Source organism: Haemaphysalis longicornis, unplaced genomic scaffold, assembly GCF_048455015.1.
Source record: "Haemaphysalis longicornis isolate Haplotype H1 unplaced genomic scaffold, Haemaphysalis longicornis Haplotype H1 scaffold_19, whole genome shotgun sequence".
Taxonomy (NCBI): Eukaryota; Metazoa; Arthropoda; class Arachnida; order Ixodida; family Ixodidae; genus Haemaphysalis; species Haemaphysalis longicornis.
This window is the reverse complement of record NW_027526288.1, coordinates 5,831,691-5,850,273: the sequence shown is the minus strand read 5'-3', so window position 1 is coordinate 5,850,273 and position 18,583 is coordinate 5,831,691. Positions and strand designations below refer to the sequence as shown.

Here is an 18,583-nt window from a genome sequence, read left to right as displayed (position 1 = left end):
GCAGCAAAGTCATAATCATCAATTGTCACGGCCAGGTCAGATTGGATTCGTTTTCAGTCATTTCATGTTTGTGTCAGTTCTATAGTACCTCGTTGAGGGCATTGTGGATGAGCATCACCGGCTTCCGCTTCAGCAACCGCACCTCCAGAGGTCACTGGTCTCGGTTTTCCCGACGCGAGCTCAGCAAGCGACGCCCGGATGAGCTGGAATGGCGACAAGGACTTCGCGACCAGTAACGGTAAGGTGATGCCGACCTGCATTACCTACGGCTTGGCGTCGTCAAACTGTGATGCGCAAGCAGGTAATCCGAAATTTTAGGTGGCCGTTCACCATTCCGTGGGCATGGTGGGTTGGGATGAAAACCGCGGAGGCAAGTACGGCTGTACGGGCATGATCTGCAGAGGCGGCTGGCTCATCACAAAAAAAAAAAACAAAGCGTCCACGAGTCCTTTATGCGAATGGTCACCGAGGTGCGTCCATTATCCGGCGGCGAGCAGTTACGGCGCCGTCACTTGAAGCGGCATAGGTCGCCGAGGGCGCTGCGCCGGTGGCGTTCGGGGTGGAGTACGGAGCGGTTTGTGGTGACCTGGGTCGTATGTAGTCAAGCTGCGAGATGCCGGCATATCGAGTTCCACTGTTTTTGACCCGCTTGCACACTTCCTCCAGGACTATTTGTGAGAGCAGGGCATATGTGAGTGCACACGGTGGCCGTTCAGGTCGGCGAAGTTCTTCGCGAACTACAGAAAGAACGAGCTCACGGAAGGGCTCTGGGCTGGTAGCCAAGGCAGCGGAGAGCACGTCCAACGACGCGTACTGATTGCAGTCGTATTCTCTGCAGCGCTGCTCCTCCGTCCTTCACATTGTCGACGCTTCCTTAAAAAAAGGATGGTAAACGGTGTGTCGCACACCAGCCTGTCAAACAACTACTGTTTAATGCTTCGTATAATGTGACAGGTTTTCTTGTCCTCGGCTATGTTGGAGTCAGCCCGCCTGAAAAGTTGGGAAATGTCTTCGTAATGCACGGTCATGGTCTGGTTCGGACGCTCGCTTCTAGCTGCAGTGCAGCATGCGCCTTTTCCTTGCGGCCTAAAATCTCACTCTGAAATTCGTCCCAGTTTGACATATCAGTTTCGTCGTTTGCGAACAACGTTTTTGCGGAGTCACATCAAAGCGCTTTCGCTCTTGGTATAATTTGTTGAATTTCGAAACGCGTTCATTGATCTACAGCCAATCCTCCATGTGTTCAAAGACGTGTCGATGAAAATTGCGAGGCGTCGGCGATGATCAAGCGGGAACTAACCTGTTGCGCCGTTGTCGTTTGCTATAGTGGTCGTAGTGCGTCCGCGCGTCACCGCTAGCGGAGTTGTCATATATATATATATATATATATAAATATATATATATATATATATATATATATATATATATATATATATATATATATATATATATATATATATATATATATATATATATATATATGTATATATATATATATATATATATATATATAAATATATATATATATATATATATATATATATATATATATATATATATATATATTTATATATATATATATATATATATATATATATATATATATATATATATATATATATATATATATATATATATATATATATATATATATATATATATATATTTATATATAGAGATACGGGACGAGGGACTCGGTAAAGATACATATCAAGGTTGCAGTCGTCATTGCCAGTGCTATTCGGCTTTTTTTCGAAATATATAATAGGGGCGAATGACGTGTGCTTGTCACGTTTCTTTGATTCATTGATAAATAAGCGAAAATATAAGTCGAGAAAAAATCCGCCGTTTTCCGGGAGCGGGACTCGAACCCACATCTCCGCATAACCGGTGCGGTGCGTTAACCAATTACGCTATCCCCACAGCGGCTTCTCTCTCGACTTTAAAGCGGGGGTTTATATTTACAAGAGCTCTGAGGCCGGTCAACTAGCGCCGCCCCTCGACTACCGCGGGAGACGTAGAACGTCTTCTTTCCCAGCGGCCGCCACGTAGAACGTGGTCGGAGGTCGGGGTTAGCAATTGGCATATCCGAACTGCTGGAGCCAGTGCCTCGTAATGCATGTAGCAGAACAGAGAGATACGGGACGAGGGACTCGGTAAAGATACATATCAAGGTTGCAGTCGTCATTGCCAGTGCTATTCGGCTTTTTTTCGAAATATATAATAGGGGCGAATGACGTGTGCTTGTCACGTTTCTTTGATTCATTGATAAATAAGCGAAAATATAAGTCGAGAAAAAATCCGCCGTTTTCCGGGAGCGGGACTCGAACCCACATCTCCGCATAACCGGTGCGGTGCGTTAACCAATTACGCTATCCCCACAGCGGCTTCTCTCTCGACTTTAAAGCGGGGGTTTATATTTACAAGAGCTCTGAGGCCGGTCAACTAGCGCCGCCCCTCGACTACCGCGGGAGACGTAGAACGTCTTCTTTCCCAGCGGCCGCCACGTAGAACGTGGTCGGAGGTCGGGGTTAGCAATTGGCATATCCGAACTGCTGGAGCCAGTGCCTCGTAATGCATGTAGCAGAACAGAGAGATACGGGACGAGGGACTCGGTAAAGATACATATCAAGGTTGCAGTCGTCATTGCCAGTGCTATTCGGCTTTTTTTCGAAATATATAATAGGGGCGAATGACGTGTGCTTGTCACGTTTCTTTGATTCATTGATAAATAAGCGAAAATATAAGTCGAGAAAAAATCCGCCGTTTTCCGGGAGCGGGACTCGAACCCACATCTCCGCATAACCGGTGCGGTGCGTTAACCAATTACGCTATCCCCACAGCGGCTTCTCTCTCGACTTTAAAGCGGGGGTTTACATTTACAAGAGCTCTGAGGCCGGTCAACTAGCGCCGCCCCTCGACTACCGCGGGAGACGTAGAACGTCTTCTTTCCCAGCGGCCGCCACGTAGAACGTGGTCGGAGGTCGGGGTTAGCAATTGGCATATCCGAACTGCTGGAGCCAGTGCCTCGTAATGCATGTAGCAGAACAGAGAGATACGGGACGAGGGACTCGGTAAAGATACATATCAAGGTTGCAGTCGTCATTGCCAGTGCTATTCGGCTTTTTTTCGAAATATATAATAGGGGCGAATGACGTGTGCTTGTCACGTTTCTTTGATTCATTGATAAATAAGCGAAAATATAAGTCGAGAAAAAATCCGCCGTTTTCCGGGAGCGGGACTCGAACCCACATCTCCGCATAACCGGTGCGGTGCGTTAACCAATTACGCTATCCCCACAGCGGCTTCTCTCTCGACTTTAAAGCGGGGGTTTATATTTACAAGAGCTCTGAGGCCGGTCAACTAGCGCCGCCCCTCGACTACCGCGGGAGACGTAGAACGTCTTCTTTCCCAGCGGCCGCCACGTAGAACGTGGTCGGAGGTCGGGGTTAGCAATTGGCATATCCGAACTGCTGGAGCCAGTGCCTCGTAATGCATGTAGCAGAACAGAGAGATACGGGACGAGGGACTCGGTAAAGATACATATCAAGGTTGCAGTCGTCATTGCCAGTGCTATTCGGCTTTTTTTCGAAATATATAATAGGGGCGAATGACGTGTGCTTGTCACGTTTCTTTGATTCATTGATAAATAAGCGAAAATATAAGTCGAGAAAAAATCCGCCGTTTTCCGGGAGCGGGACTCGAACCCACATCTCCGCATAACCGGTGCGGTGCGTTAACCAATTACGCTATCCCCACAGCGGCTTCTCTCTCGACTTTAAAGCGGGGGTTTATATTTACAAGAGCTCTGAGGCCGGTCAACTAGCGCCGCCCCTCGACTACCGCGGGAGACGTAGAACGTCTTCTTTCCCAGCGGCCGCCACGTAGAACGTGGTCGGAGGTCGGGGTTAGCAATTGGCATATCCGAACTGCTGGAGCCAGTGCCTCGTAATGCATGTAGCAGAACAGAGAGATACGGGACGAGGGACTCGGTAAAGATACATATCAAGGTTGCAGTCGTCATTGCCAGTGCTATTCGGCTTTTTTTCGAAATATATAATAGGGGCGAATGACGTGTGCTTGTCACGTTTCTTTGATTCATTGATAAATAAGCGAAAATATAAGTCGAGAAAAAATCCGCCGTTTTCCGGGAGCGGGACTCGAACCCACATCTCCGCATAACCGGTGCGGTGCGTTAACCAATTACGCTATCCCCACAGCGGCTTCTCTCTCGACTTTAAAGCGGGGGTTTATATTTACAAGAGCTCTGAGGCCGGTCAACTAGCGCCGCCCCTCGACTACCGCGGGAGACGTAGAACGTCTTCTTTCCCAGCGGCCGCCACGTAGAACGTGGTCGGAGGTCGGGGTTAGCAATTGGCATATCCGAACTGCTGGAGCCACTGGCACTGGCTCCAGCAGTTCGGATATGCCAATTGCTAACCCCGACCTCCGACCACGTTCTACGTGGCGGCCGCTGGGAAAGAAGACGTTCTACGTCTCCCGCGGTAGTCGAGGGGCGGCGCTAGTTGACCGGCCTCAGAGCTCTTGTAAATATAAACCCCCGCTTTAAAGTCGAGAGAGAAGCCGCTGTGGGGATAGCGTAATTGGTTAACGCACCGCACCGGTTATGCGGAGATGTGGGTTCGAGTCCCGCTCCCGGAAAACGGCGGATTTTTTCTCGACTTATATTTTCGCTTATTTATCAATGAATCAAAGAAACGTGACAAGCACACGTCATTCGCCCCTATTATATATTTCGAAAAAAAGCCGAATAGCACTGGCAATGACGACTGCAACCTTGATATGTATCTTTACCGAGTCCCTCGTCCCGTATCTCTCTGTTCTGCTACATGCATTACGAGGCACTGGCTCCAGCAGTTCGGATATGCCAATTGCTAACCCCGACCTCCGACCACGTTCTACGTGGCGGCCGCTGGGAAAGAAGACGTTCTACGTCTCCCGCGGTAGTCGAGGGGCGGCGCTAGTTGACCGGCCTCAGAGCTCTTGTAAATATAAACCCCCGCTTTAAAGTCGAGAGAGAAGCCGCTGTGGGGATAGCGTAATTGGTTAACGCACCGCACCGGTTATGCGGAGATGTGGGTTCGAGTCCCGCTCCCGGAAAACGGCGGATTTTTTCTCGACTTATATTTTCGCTTATTTATCAATGAATCAAAGAAACGTGACAAGCACACGTCATTCGCCCCTATTATATATTTCGAAAAAAAGCCGAATAGCACTGGCAATGACGACTGCAACCTTGATATGTATCTTTACCGAGTCCCTCGTCCCGTATCTCTCTGTTCTGCTACATGCATTACGAGGCACTGGCTCCAGCAGTTCGGATATGCCAATTGCTAACCCCGACCTCCGACCACGTTCTACGTGGCGGCCGCTGGGAAAGAAGACGTTCTTACGTCTCCCGCGGTAGTCGAGGGGCGGCGCTAGTTGACCGGCCTCAGAGCTCTTGTAAATATAAACCCCCGCTTTAAAGTCGAGAGAGAAGCCGCTGTGGGGATAGCGTAATTGGTTAACGCACCGCACCGGTTATGCGGAGATGTGGGTTCGAGTCCCGCTCCCGGAAAACGGCGGATTTTTTCTCGACTTATATTTTCGCTTATTTATCAATGAATCAAAGAAACGTGACAAGCACACGTCATTCGCCCCTATTATATATTTCGAAAAAAAGCCGAATAGCACTGGCAATGACGACTGCAACCTTGATATGTATCTTTACCGAGTCCCTCGTCCCGTATCTCTCTGTTCTGCTACATGCATTACGAGGCACTGGCTCCAGCAGTTCGGATATGCCAATTGCTAACCCCGACCTCCGACCACGTTCTACGTGGCGGCCGCTGGGAAAGAAGACGTTCTACGTCTCCCGCGGTAGTCGAGGGGCGGCGCTAGTTGACCGGCCTCAGAGCTCTTGTAAATATAAACCCCCGCTTTAAAGTCGAGAGAGAAGCCGCTGTGGGGATAGCGTAATTGGTTAACGCACCGCACCGGTTATGCGGAGATGTGGGTTCGAGTCCCGCTCCCGGAAAACGGCGGATTTTTTCTCGACTTATATTTTCGCTTATTTATCAATGAATCAAAGAAACGTGACAAGCACACGTCATTCGCCCCTATTATATATTTCGAAAAAAAGCCGAATAGCACTGGCAATGACGACTGCAACCTTGATATGTATCTTTACCGAGTCCCTCGTCCCGTATCTCTCTGTTCTGCTACATGCATTACGAGGCACTGGCTCCAGCAGTTCGGATATGCCAATTGCTAACCCCGACCTCCGACCACGTTCTACGTGGCGGCCGCTGGGAAAGAAGACGTTCTACGTCTCCCGCGGTAGTCGAGGGGCGGCGCTAGTTGACCGGCCTCAGAGCTCTTGTAAATATAAACCCCCGCTTTAAAGTCGAGAGAGAAGCCGCTGTGGGGATAGCGTAATTGGTTAACGCACCGCACCGGTTATGCGGAGATGTGGGTTCGAGTCCCGCTCCCGGAAAACGGCGGATTTTTTCTCGACTTATATTTTCGCTTATTTATCAATGAATCAAAGAAACGTGACAAGCACACGTCATTCGCCCCTATTATATATTTCGAAAAAAAGCCGAATAGCACTGGCAATGACGACTGCAACCTTGATATATATTTATATATATATATATATATAAGACAGAAATAAAGTTTGGCAGTAAAGGAAACAGCGGAAAGCAAAAGGGAGGATATGGTAGGTCATTGAAACCGTTAAGGAATTTGGAAAGAAAGAAAGTATTCTGGAAGTCGTGGGCTACGATCCCACCTGGCGGGCATTTTTTCTCCACTTTCTTTCCAAATTCTTTATCCGTTTCAATCACCTACCATATCCTCCCCTTTGGTTTCGGATGTTTTCTTGACTGCCAAACTTTATTTCTGTCTTATTTTCAACGAGCCCCTCATTTCCTATTTTCCTATTCTGTTTCGCGATATATATATATATATATATATATATAGGAGAAGAGGTTCCTGGCTGTGAGTTCAGCCGTGCGATACAGAAGTGCAACTGAAAAACGTAACAACATTTATTGTAACGTTTCGACCGGGACCGGTCATTTTCCCTGGTCGAAACGTTAAAATAAATGCTATGTTTTTCAGTTTGAATTCTCTATCGTATATATATACAGCGGATCTGAAAGGGAACTGAGGCGCTCGTTGAATTATAGTGGTAGCGTATTTATTATAGTTGAAACAGGTAAAAATGTTTAAAAGGAACACTGTAATACACAAACATGCCCACAGTAAAATTTTATATAATATTATATAGGCAGTATTTTAAACCTTCTACAACTTTTATGCCGTCTTTCCTAACATTGTGATCTAGTACCTTGATTGTCTTGCTGGCAAAACAACCCTTTTTGAGTTAAACCGAAGTTCAGCTTTAGAGATGCACGTTAGCACTTCATCTTGTTGCTGTAGACGTTCAGCAAACGTCGCCCGGAAGACAACGATATCGTTGAGGTAGCAGAAACAGGTACTCCATTTGAGATATCTGAGAACCGAGTCCATCATACACTCAAACGTTGGTGGAGCAATGCACAGACCCGACGGTATAACATTAAACTCGTAGACACCGTCGGGAGGTGCAAACGCTGTATTTTCCTTGTCGGACTGGTGCATGGGTATCTGTTAATAGCCGGAACGCTAGTGAAAGCTCCAAAAAAATTAGGCTCCTTGCAGGCAGTCCAAGGAGTTCTCTACTCGGGGCATGGGATACGCATCCTTTCGCGCAATTTTATTTAGGGCGCGATATTCTACACAAATGCGAACCGTGCGATCTTTTTTCTCAACCAGTATGTCTAGGGAAGACCACGGGCTGGATGAGGGCCGAATGACGTTTCGCTTGAACATATCAGCCACGTTTTTCTCGATGACTTTCGGTTGTGACAAAGAAACTAGGTATGGGCGGCGACGAACAATGTTACACGAACAGCTGGAAAGAACAGGCGAGTAACAGTCGAAAGAGGCGCAACGTTTTGTGTAAAAGTCGAAGAACCAATTTGGTCTGCGATGACGTAAGATATGGGCTTATTGTGGCGTGAAAAGAAAACTACGTAGAAGTGGGCTCCGAAACGAGGCAGATAAGAAGGGGGTTGACGGAAGGGAGGTCGGTGATTTCAGGATTTAAAAAAATAGCGATGGTGCAACGTTGCGGCAGTATAACCGCTTAGGGAGTTGTAATATGCACTGGTATAAGAGCGCTTCTCTGGTTAAATCGGACGAGACATGCGGTGACAGAAAGTCCTCGGGAATAGAGACGGCCACATGGGGTAACGAGCAAATCACCCTTAACAATTTTTCTGGCATGAACCGATGCGATTTGTTGTTGACGGGGAGGTAGGATGTAGTCAGCATTTAAACAAGGGAAAGCGTCTATATTCCGGAATCTACGGAGTGATTAGGTTCTGTAATTCTGTGCGGCAACACATAACAGAAGGGCGGAAACAGATAACAGCAGATGTCGAAGAGAGAAAGCCCCAACCTAGAATAACATCATAATGGCACGTGGAGGGGCCTGCGGAGAGAGCTGCACACTAAATCTGATGGCAAAGTTCATCAATAGAAACAGGTACTGTACAGTAGTCTGAAGGCTGGATATCAACTTCATTCGCACCATGGAGTAAAAGGCATTAATACGGTGTTCACACTTTACGCAACTTCTTAAGCAGGTCCGCGTGAATAATCGTTACACTTGCCCGAGGACAGACTACAGACTACACTTGCCCGAGGACAGACAAGGACAGACTACATATTCGACTGCCGCTGTGGAGGAGTTGGTATTATCCCGAACAATGCAGTTTTCCCCCCACCCCAAATCCTGCATGGCTTAGATTTCCGTAAGGCTGGTCTAGTTGTGCACGACAGAGGGTAGCGGGGAGACAGCGCGGCGAAACGGCGAGGGGTAGCGACGTCGTGGTTGACAAAAATGGGGCGGGAGTTCACTGCAGTCGGGAGGAGGCGAAGACCGACGTGGTGGAAATCAGTCCCCGGGTGTTGGTAGCCGAAACGAGGGCTGGCTCATGTCGTCACGTTTGTATGTATCGTACACGTGTCGTTCATCCTGTGGGCTCCTGCGAGAGAAACAAGAAATCTGCACACGGATTCCGCAGTAGTAACACACTGGTCGATTGATGGGAGGCGCAGGACGCTGCGGTTGTCATGCGGAGTAGTGAGGCCGCGGAGCAGGGGCCGGTGGAATCGCAGCGGCATAGCCGAGAGCAGCTGGGGGAGTAATCGGTGCTATGGGCAAGGGCGACCTACCAGTGAGCAGGGAATAAGGCGGCGTGGTCAGAGGGGCCTCAAGATGAGGCGTTGCTGGAACGGGCATTGATGCGGCGAGCTCCACTTAAATGATTTTATGCAGGTGTGGTTCACGAGAGCACTGAGACCTACCGGCAGCGTATGGGTAAGAGTGGGTCGCAAGCCCTTACCGAATAATTGCGCGCATCATAGCTCGTAGGTTGTTATCGCCAACGTACCGGGCCGACTGGGCCGACGTATCCTGTTGAAGTCCAATGGACTAGAGATAGTTCAGGCGCTGGCACGTAGACGTTTCAACGGAAGCAGTGGTCGGATTTGGGAGGGCGAGCGCAGTAAAAGCGAACTGTTCAATTCCTTCTAGGATCTGGCACACGTGCTCAGCCTAGGACATTTCCTTGTTGACCTTCCGGAAAAGAGTTAACACGTCTTCAATATACTAGGGTAGGATTCCTGAGGAAGTTGGAGTGCCCCGAGAGTTTCTTCTTCGCGGAGTCCGAACGAGCTGCCGACAATCCAAAACTCAGGAGGACATGACGGACAAAACAGGCCCAGTCGGTGATCTTATGCTGGTGATTACAATACCCTGTCATGGCAACCTCTGTCAGGGGAAAAATATTTAGCCGCTTGAGGTGGTCATCCCAGTGGTTAAATGCGCTCACTTTCTCGAGGTGTCCAGCCACTCGTCGACATGATCCCCACGAAGGACAGCGAAGAAAGGGGATCACGCTGGTGACTGGTTACCAAGTGTTCTGATGGTGGTGGAGCCGTGGCGTTCGCACTTTCCAGGTGGCGCTGCGGTCGCCGTGGAGAGCAGACGTGCTCCACATGTGCTCCGCAGATCTCACTAATTGCGCCGAGTTAATTGACTTTGAGCGACCGGATTTCAACTCCTTTGTGTCCGTGAACATCTCTGGACTCTACTGACACCATTTTTAGCCCGGTTTACCGAGTGAGTTCCGAATTTTCGCCGATTACCGGTGAGCGCGGAACTAAGCCTAACTGGCCTCGCCTAGGCTTAGCTCGAGTTCGGCCGCGGCGCACAGCTGCGCCGGCCGCCCGGAGACGCCGGTAGCCCCGGCGCTCGCCGCGCTCGGCTCCTCGACTCCGAAGATGGCCTCGACATCATCTCAACCCAACGCTGCTGTCACCCACAACCGTTTTGCGGCCCTCGCCATGGAGGACATGGAACTTGGCGCCGACGAGAGCATCAACACCACCACGCCGTCGAGGACGACGGAGGTACTCAACAACGCCGGCAGCACCGTTATCGCGGTCCAAGGCAGCGACCTGAACCCGAGAGACACCGCAGGTTGGAAATTCACCGCAACGAAGCAAGTAAGTCAAGTCCAACTTCAGCCCCAGGCTAGCAAGGACACTCAAAACAGCAAGTCAACCTCGCAATTCAGTGAGAGTCAAGCAAAGCGAATCATAGCAAGGGTTACCAAAGCATCGCGCCTACCGGTAAATCTACCGAAGGAGGAACGGAAAGTCATCATGAGACCAAGGGGAGGACTCTGCCTCGCAAGGCTCGAGGTTGACGTAGTCCTATCGGCGGTTATCACAGCAGCGAGCGTTGCCAAAACCGTGGCCATGGCGGACACCATTTGCACAAACCCGACGCAAAACATCATCGTGGTAAGCACACCAGATGAAGATCGAGCAAAAAAATATGCAAACGTACGCTCCCTGTACATCGGGGGCAAGAACTACGAAACATACGCTTACCGTACCGCCCCTCACGGTACGGCGAAGGGAGTCATCAGAGGCATAGCGCTGGACGCCACGGACGAAGACATACAGAACGACATTGTGCACCCGGCCAACCCATTAGCGCTGGAAGCACACAGAATTGGCAATACAACATCGGTGGTCATTTTATTTCAAGGGACGAAGGTTCCGAGGAGTGTCAAGTACGGCCCGTGCAGAGTTCCGTGCGGAATCTACAAGCAACACTACGACGTATGCAGAACATGTGGGAGGATCGGACATCGCGCCGACGTGTGTCCCACGCCGGAGACCAAAATTTGCTTCGCGTGCGGCGCACCGAACCCGGCACCCGACCACGACGGGCAATGCAAGCCACGTTGCAAGCTGTGCAACGGAGCTCACGCCACGGGGACGGAAGGCTGCACACGCAAATACAAAGTGCCCTTTGTCGTCACTCAGCGCAGATGGGAAAAGAAGATCAATGAAAGGTCATCACTATCGCAAGTGGATTTCCCAGAATTGCCCCCGCCCTCGCGAGGACAATGGAAACAACAGCAACAAAAGCAAGGCGAGACGCCTGGAACCCGAAGAGGGCGCAGCCGTTCGAGGAAACGCGATAAAAGCAGAGGCCGCTCCACGAGCCGGGGAATTACCTCGCAAGAGAAGATGTACTGCAACCAAGGAAGACAACAACCGGCGCGACAGCTCAACTGGGCCCAAGCCGCCAAGACCCAAGAAACGGTACACACCAATGCAGCGCTAGACCAAATTAACAGAGCGTTACGACAAGAAAATGAGCAGCTGAAGAGGAGCCTAGCCGAGCTAACTGCAAGGCTGAACTCATTCCTTGATGCGCAGAACAATCAAGCGTTGAAGCTGAGGGAGCACTCGCCCCAGCCAAGATTACAAGAAACAACCCCGCAACCCCCGGCACCGGAGGAGGAAAAAGATAACATCGAGATGGAAGCACAACCTAGCGCGGAGAACAACGACAACGCCGAAACCGAAACGGGAGAGGCAGACAGACCGTACGGACCAGCACCAAAACGGAGGGCGCTCGAAGTCGCACGGGAAAGACGGGTCAACATGAGGCTGGATAGACTCGAAGAACGCCAGGACCAACTGGAGACGAAAATAGACCGCCTAGACCAGACAGTCGGGGCACTCGAGCAGAAAGTCGACGCACTCGATCGCAAGATAGACGTAATCATCCAAGCACTCGTTGCAGCAGGCATTATACCACAACAAGCGCTGAACCTAACCCAACCATAATGGATAGCACAGCTAAAAAGGATCAAGGTAACCACCAAGCACGAAAACAGCACAGCGGGAAATTAATAATATGGCAATGGAACTCCAACGGCTTTCAGAAGAAGAAAGCACAGCTTCAACAATACATACTACAAGCCGAAAATACGCCCGACGTCATCATCATACAAGAAACGCTTAGCAACGAAGCACCGACGCTACCAGGGTACAGATCGTTTGCGAAATCCCCCCCCAAGCGCCCGTGACACGGGATCTAAAAAGGGGAGGGGAGTCTGCACCCTGGTGAAGAAGGGACTCATAGTAATAGAACACGATCTCGTGCCACGCAGCGCTATTGAACACGTGACAACTGAAATCGTGGCCGGCAAACGCAAAAGGCGCACGAGCATCACGGTAGTCAACCTCTACAGCAACCCAAGGCAACACAAGCAAAAGTTTAAGGCACTCATCCAGAAGACGAAGCAGATCGCGGGGGACAACATCAATTTCATTGCAGGGGACTTCAACGCACAGCACAGACTCTGGGGTTACCCCGAAACCACCGAGAAGGGACAGCACCTGTTGGACGACATGACAGAAATGGGCTACCAGCTGATTAACGACCTGGAAACCACAACAAGAAACGCACTAACATCAACGCAGCGGGACACAAACCCGGACCTGACGTTTCTGGGCGAAACCACGAGGCCACTAAGGGTGAAATGGAGAAACACCGAGGAGACACTGGGAAGCGACCACAAGATCCTCGAGATAGAGATACCCATCAGAGGCAACATCAAGGAAAGCAGACAACAGCACATTGTGGATTGGCATGACTACAGACAGAAATTAGAAGCCAACGGCCCGGAAACCATAGAAGACATTGAGACATGGGCGAACCTGCTCAACGGCACGATCCAGAGCGCCACGCAAACGGTCGACGCCGAAGCAGACGGCGTGCAAATCGACAGCCGCCTAGCGCACCTCATGGAAGCCCGAAACTCACTTAAAAATCGCTGGAAACGACAACGCCACAACAGGAAACTAAGGAAAAGAATAGCACAACTTAACATCGAAATCGAAAAACACAGTAAGGTGGTGTGCCGGCAGCAGTGGCACGCTGTATGTCAAGAAGCAGACGGCCAGTTACACAAGGGCAAGGCCTGGAAACTACTACGGCACCTGCTGGATGAGCAACAAACCAAGGGAACCCAACAATACATACTCAACAGAACCCTGCACAAGGCGGTCACAGAACTGGGCGAAGACGAGGTGAAAAAGCGCCTCAACAACAAATATCTCCCGGAAACGCCGGTGGATCCGTTACCGGTATACACCGGCGCGGACAACGCACTCCTAGACGCAGATATAGAGGAGTGGGAAGTGCGTGCGGTGCTCCAATCGATCAATTGCAAGTCGGCGCCCGGGATAGACCAGATCACCAACAAGGCACTGAGAAATTTAAGTGATACGGCAATATCCGCCCTCACTAAACATTTCAACCGGTGCTGGAAAGACGGAAAATTACCACAGCAATGGAAGACCGCCAAGACGGTCCTAATACCAAAGCCAAACAAGCCACCGGGCATCGAAAACTTGAGGCCCATATCCCTCACGTCATGCGCCGGGAAACTACTCGAACACGTCCTGCTGAACCGCTGGCAGCAATACCTGGAGGAAACCAACATATACCCGGACACCATGCTCGGCTTCCGGGCCAAACTCTGCACGCAGGACGCCATGTTACTGCTAAAACACGAAGTGATGGACGGAAAGACCAAAGACAACACAGCGGTACTGGGGCTGGACCTACAGGGCGCGTTTGACAACGTGCACCATTCGGCCATCCTCAAGCAAGTATCACACCTCAACATGGGAAGAAGATCCTTCACATACATCAAAGACTTTTTGACCGGACGCACCGCACATGTAGTAGCAGGGGACCTACAGCTCCCGCCCAAACAATTGGGAAGCACGGGCACGCCGCAAGGGTCGGTGATTTCCCCACTGCTCTTTAACCTCGTGATGATTGGAGTTGCCAACAGGCTAAACACCATCCAGAACGTTAAATATACGATATACGCAGATGACATCACGATTTGGACAACGCAAGGCAGCGACGGACAGATTGAGGCGGCGTTGCAAGAGGCGGTGTCAGCGGTGGAAGATTACCTACAGCCCATGGGGCTAAAGTGCTCACCGGCAAAATCAGAGCTGATGCTAATCACTCCACGAGGCAAACGCTACAAGGAGAGACCAGTGGACATCACAATCAAGACGGGCGACGGGGGAGAAATTCCCAAGGTCAAAACACTCAAAGTCTTGGGTCTAAGGCTCAGAGACAAGGGCAGCAACGAAAAGACCCTGGTAAACGAACTACAAACAAAGATATTTCGAGCCGTTCGGCTCATCAACAAGGTGGCCACAAGACAGCAAGGCATGAAGGAGGACAGCCTGCTGAGACTAACACAGTCATTTGCAATCAGTGACGTCGCATACGTAGCGTCCTACCACAACTGGCGGGCGGACGAGAAGAAAACAATCGACGCCGCCATCCGTAGGGCATACAATAGCGCCCTCGAATTATATCACCACACGAGCACAGAACACATGCTCGCTTTGGGCGTACACAATACGCTCGAAGAAATCATGGAAGCACAACGAACAGCGCAATACCAACGCCTGGCTCAAACCAGAACGGGGCGAGCCATCCTGAAGCGGATCGGCATGGAAATCCCACACACCTCGCCAAAAGAAGCGGCCGCTCTACCCCGAGACGTACTGCGCAAGATCCGGATACCACCTGTACCGAGACACATGCATCCACAGAACGATCAAGAGCGAAGAACAGCAAGGGCTGTGGCTCTAACCAAAAGCCACGCCAACGATCCACATGCTTACTATGTGGATGTGGCCAAATATCACAATATACGGAACGCTTACGCGGCGGTGGTCATCAACGCAAGCACCGGAGAACTCGTCACCTCAGGCAGCATACGGTGCAGGACGCCAGCGCAGGCAGAAGAATACGCCATCGTGCTGGCGCTGCACGCTCCGGATTGCCGCACGATAATAAGCGACTCGAAAACGGCGGTCTCCAACTTTTCGCAGAATAACGTGTACCCCACTACGGCAAGAGCACTAGCCCCAATCACACAGAACAGAAGACTGGCAACCAACGTCACCATCAAGTGGTTCCCGGCGCATGCTGGCGAGCTGGACGAGTCGGCTGGCCCGAATCGCAACGAGGAAGCAGACAGGGAGGCGCACGCGCTAACAAGACGCGGGCTCCCGTCATCGCTCCCCGCAATACGCGAGGCAAACCCGACAGAAGCCGCTGCCGAGAACTTGAACAGCGAAGAGTATGCCATCACAACGCACGGGGAAGTTCTGCAATGGTACAGAGCGAACCGTAACAGATACCCACCGCCTCATCGGGACCTAACACGCAAAGAAGCGACCACCCTACGACAACTACAGGCAAGAGCGATATGGACTCCGGTATGGGCGAAACACGTCTGTCCGGAGATATATCACACAGACACGTGCCAACGGTGCAAGAAGGCGCGAGCCACCCAGAGCCACATACTCTGGGAATGCTCGCCCCCTGCACCCAACACCCAAGACAACGAGTTGCCAGACGAGATCTGCAGCAAGCTCATCAGCACAGAACTCGGTAATCAACGGGCCGTCGTCCAGCACGTCCTCGAGCTCCTGGACCGGCAGAAACCCGGGACGTCGTCTCGCTTGCGAGACAACGGATAGGGTGAACGCGGGGCTAGGACGAAGACATGGAACACCACAACGAAGAAGCAGCAAGACTACCCACAGAGACAAGGTCCAGCACGTGCCACGTTCCCCTAGGAGCGTGAGACGACCGGTGCTCGCCTTCGGGCTCGCAGCACGGCCGCCGCCTCCGTGGGGCAAGCGGGCACGCAAGAGTCTCCCCTCCCACACCCCCTCCCCTGAACTGCCGGATCGATTCAATAAAGTTGTTTCTCTCTCTCTCGCACTTTCCAGCATCATAGCTGTAGTCTCCGGCAATAGGAGGCGACCCGAGCGGAGCTTCGGGAGTGTAGTACGAGATGTAGAATACGGGATCGAAACGCACCTTCCACCTGTTGAGAGAGAACGGCTGGGTCGACTGTTTATTGAGGCGCTCGGGTGAAGGAAAAGCTCCACGCAGTGATTACAGGAGAAAGAGTTATTACTGCTGATAATGTACAGGCGATGAGGAAGTTCGATAAGGTTCGAAACAATATATATATATAATTAGGCGTTGGCAGTCAAGAAAACCTCGGAAAGCAAAGGGAGGATGTGGTAAATCATAGAAACAGATCAAGAATTTGGAAAGAAAGAAAGAAAGTGCAGAAAAATTTCCCGCCAGGTGGGATCCGAACCCATGACCTCCAGAATAGCGGTCTGGTGCGATAACCACTACACTACCGGCGGGGCAATTTTCCCCTCTACTTTCTGGGGTATTTATGTTAAGGTATTTTTGTTTCCTGTGCTTGGGGGTGGTAGCCAGCGCCACTCGGACTACTCGGGGCGAAGGAGACCTTCTTTTTACCCCCCGTGACGTGACTGGAGTGTCTACGACATGTCAAGAGTGGTCGACCAGAGTTGAACCCTCTTAAGCGTCCTATGGCACCAAGACTGCCAGAACAGAGGCCCTCGCTATGTATGTAGCGGATCAGAATAGGAAATGAGGGGCTCGTTTAAAATAAGACAGAAATAAGAGTTGGCAGTCAAGAAAACCTGGGAAAGCAAAGGGGAGGATGTGGTAAATCATCTAAACAGATAAAGAATTTAGAAAGAAAGAAAAAAAGTGCAGAAAAAAATGCCCGTCAGGTGGGATCCGAACACACGACCTCCAGAATACCGGTCTGGTGCGATAACCACTACGCTACCGGCGAGGCGATTTTCCCCTCCACTTTCTGGGGACCTTCTTTTTAACCCCCGGGCCGTGACTCGTAATTATATATATATATATATATATATATATGTGTATATATATATATATATATATATATATATATATATATATATATCTATATATATATATATATATATATATATATATATATATATATATATATATATATATAGTATAAGTAAAGAGTCGGATACCCAGCAAGAACAATAACAAACAATGGTTACTTACGTAGCGGCAACGGGACTTGCCTTCATCAGAGTAAAGTTACATGACAGCAAAATCATGTAACTTTACTCTGATGAAGGCAAGTCCCGTTGCCGCTACGTAAGTAAACATTGTTTGTTATTGTTCTTGCTGTGTATCCGACTCTTTACTTATACTATTTCTGCGCGCTTTGTGAGTTTATCTTTTTCTAGATATATATAGTCGAAAAGAAAGTGGTGAAAAAATGTGCGCCGGGTGGGATCCGAACCCACGACCTCCAGAATACTGGTCTGGTGCGATTCTGGAGGTCGTGGGTTCGGATCCCATCCGGCGGGCATTTTTTCACCACTTTCTTTTCGACTCAAAAAATTCTTCATCTCTTTCTATGACCCACCACAACCTCCCCTTTGCTTTCCGAGGTTTTCTTGACTGCTAACCCTTATTTTCTGTCTTATTTCACGGAGCCCCTCATTTCCCATATATATATATATATATATATATATATATATATATATATATATATATATCTATATATATATATATATATATATATATATATATATATATATATATATATATATATATATACAGAAGGAAATGCAGGCAGTCTACAACGCCAAAGAACACATAAGGGAATAGTTAGACTATTTTTTACCGTTAGTGACGTTACATTATTTTTTTAATAATTACGTGAGAAAGAAAGAAAAATACGCGCCCAGAGTGGGGACCAAACCCATGCCTTTCGATATATATATATATATATATATATATCAAATTTGCAGTGCTTATTGCCAGTGCTGTTTTGGCGTTTTAACAGTGTTTTTTTTATTATTTTTTAATAGTGCCAAATGAGGTATGATTGCCTTTTTTTATGCAGGAATAAATAATTGAAAATTCCAGTCGAGAAAAAACGCGCCGTTTTTTCCGGAAGCGGGAATCGAACCCACAACCTCCGCATAACACGTGCGGTGCTCTACCATTGAGCTAGTTCCGCGGCGACTCCCTTCTCGACTATACCGCGGGGTTTTGTATTTACGACTGCTCAGAGCCCGGTCAACTATGTATATATTCATATATATGTATATATATATATATATATATATATATATATATATATATATATATATAAATATATATATATATATATATATATATATATATAAATATATATATATATATATATATATATATATATAT

The 18,583-nt window shown here is 49.3% G+C and overlaps 2 protein-coding genes and 1 non-coding gene across 3 annotated transcripts; 2 read left to right on the top strand and 1 right to left on the bottom strand.

Moving 5' to 3' along the window:
* Window positions 1-10,401: 10,401 nt before the first annotated feature.
* Window positions 10,402-12,270, top strand: LOC144166815 (uncharacterized). The gene has a single exon (XM_077696305.1). It carries the CDS (start codon window positions 10,402-10,404, stop codon window positions 12,268-12,270), a length of 1,869 nt encoding a protein of 622 aa, XP_077552431.1.
* A 268-nt stretch (window positions 12,271-12,538) lies between these two features.
* Window positions 12,539-16,235, top strand: LOC144166747 (uncharacterized). Its single transcript, XM_077696241.1, has one exon. It carries the CDS (start codon window positions 12,838-12,840, stop codon window positions 16,009-16,011), a length of 3,174 nt encoding a protein of 1,057 aa, XP_077552367.1. The 5' UTR covers window positions 12,539-12,837; the 3' UTR covers window positions 16,012-16,235.
* A 390-nt stretch (window positions 16,236-16,625) lies between these two features.
* On the bottom strand, window positions 16,626-16,698 carry Trnas-gcu (transfer RNA serine (anticodon GCU)). The gene has a single exon. It is a non-coding gene; the product is annotated as a tRNA-Ser (tRNA).
* Window positions 16,699-18,583: the final 1,885 nt, after the last annotated feature.

Coding starts and splice junctions, on each gene's coding strand:
- LOC144166747 (XM_077696241.1), top strand. CDS start 12,838: ATGACAGAAATGGGCTACCAGCTGATTAACGACCTGGAAACCACAACA.
- LOC144166815 (XM_077696305.1), top strand. CDS start 10,402: ATGGCCTCGACATCATCTCAACCCAACGCTGCTGTCACCCACAACCGT.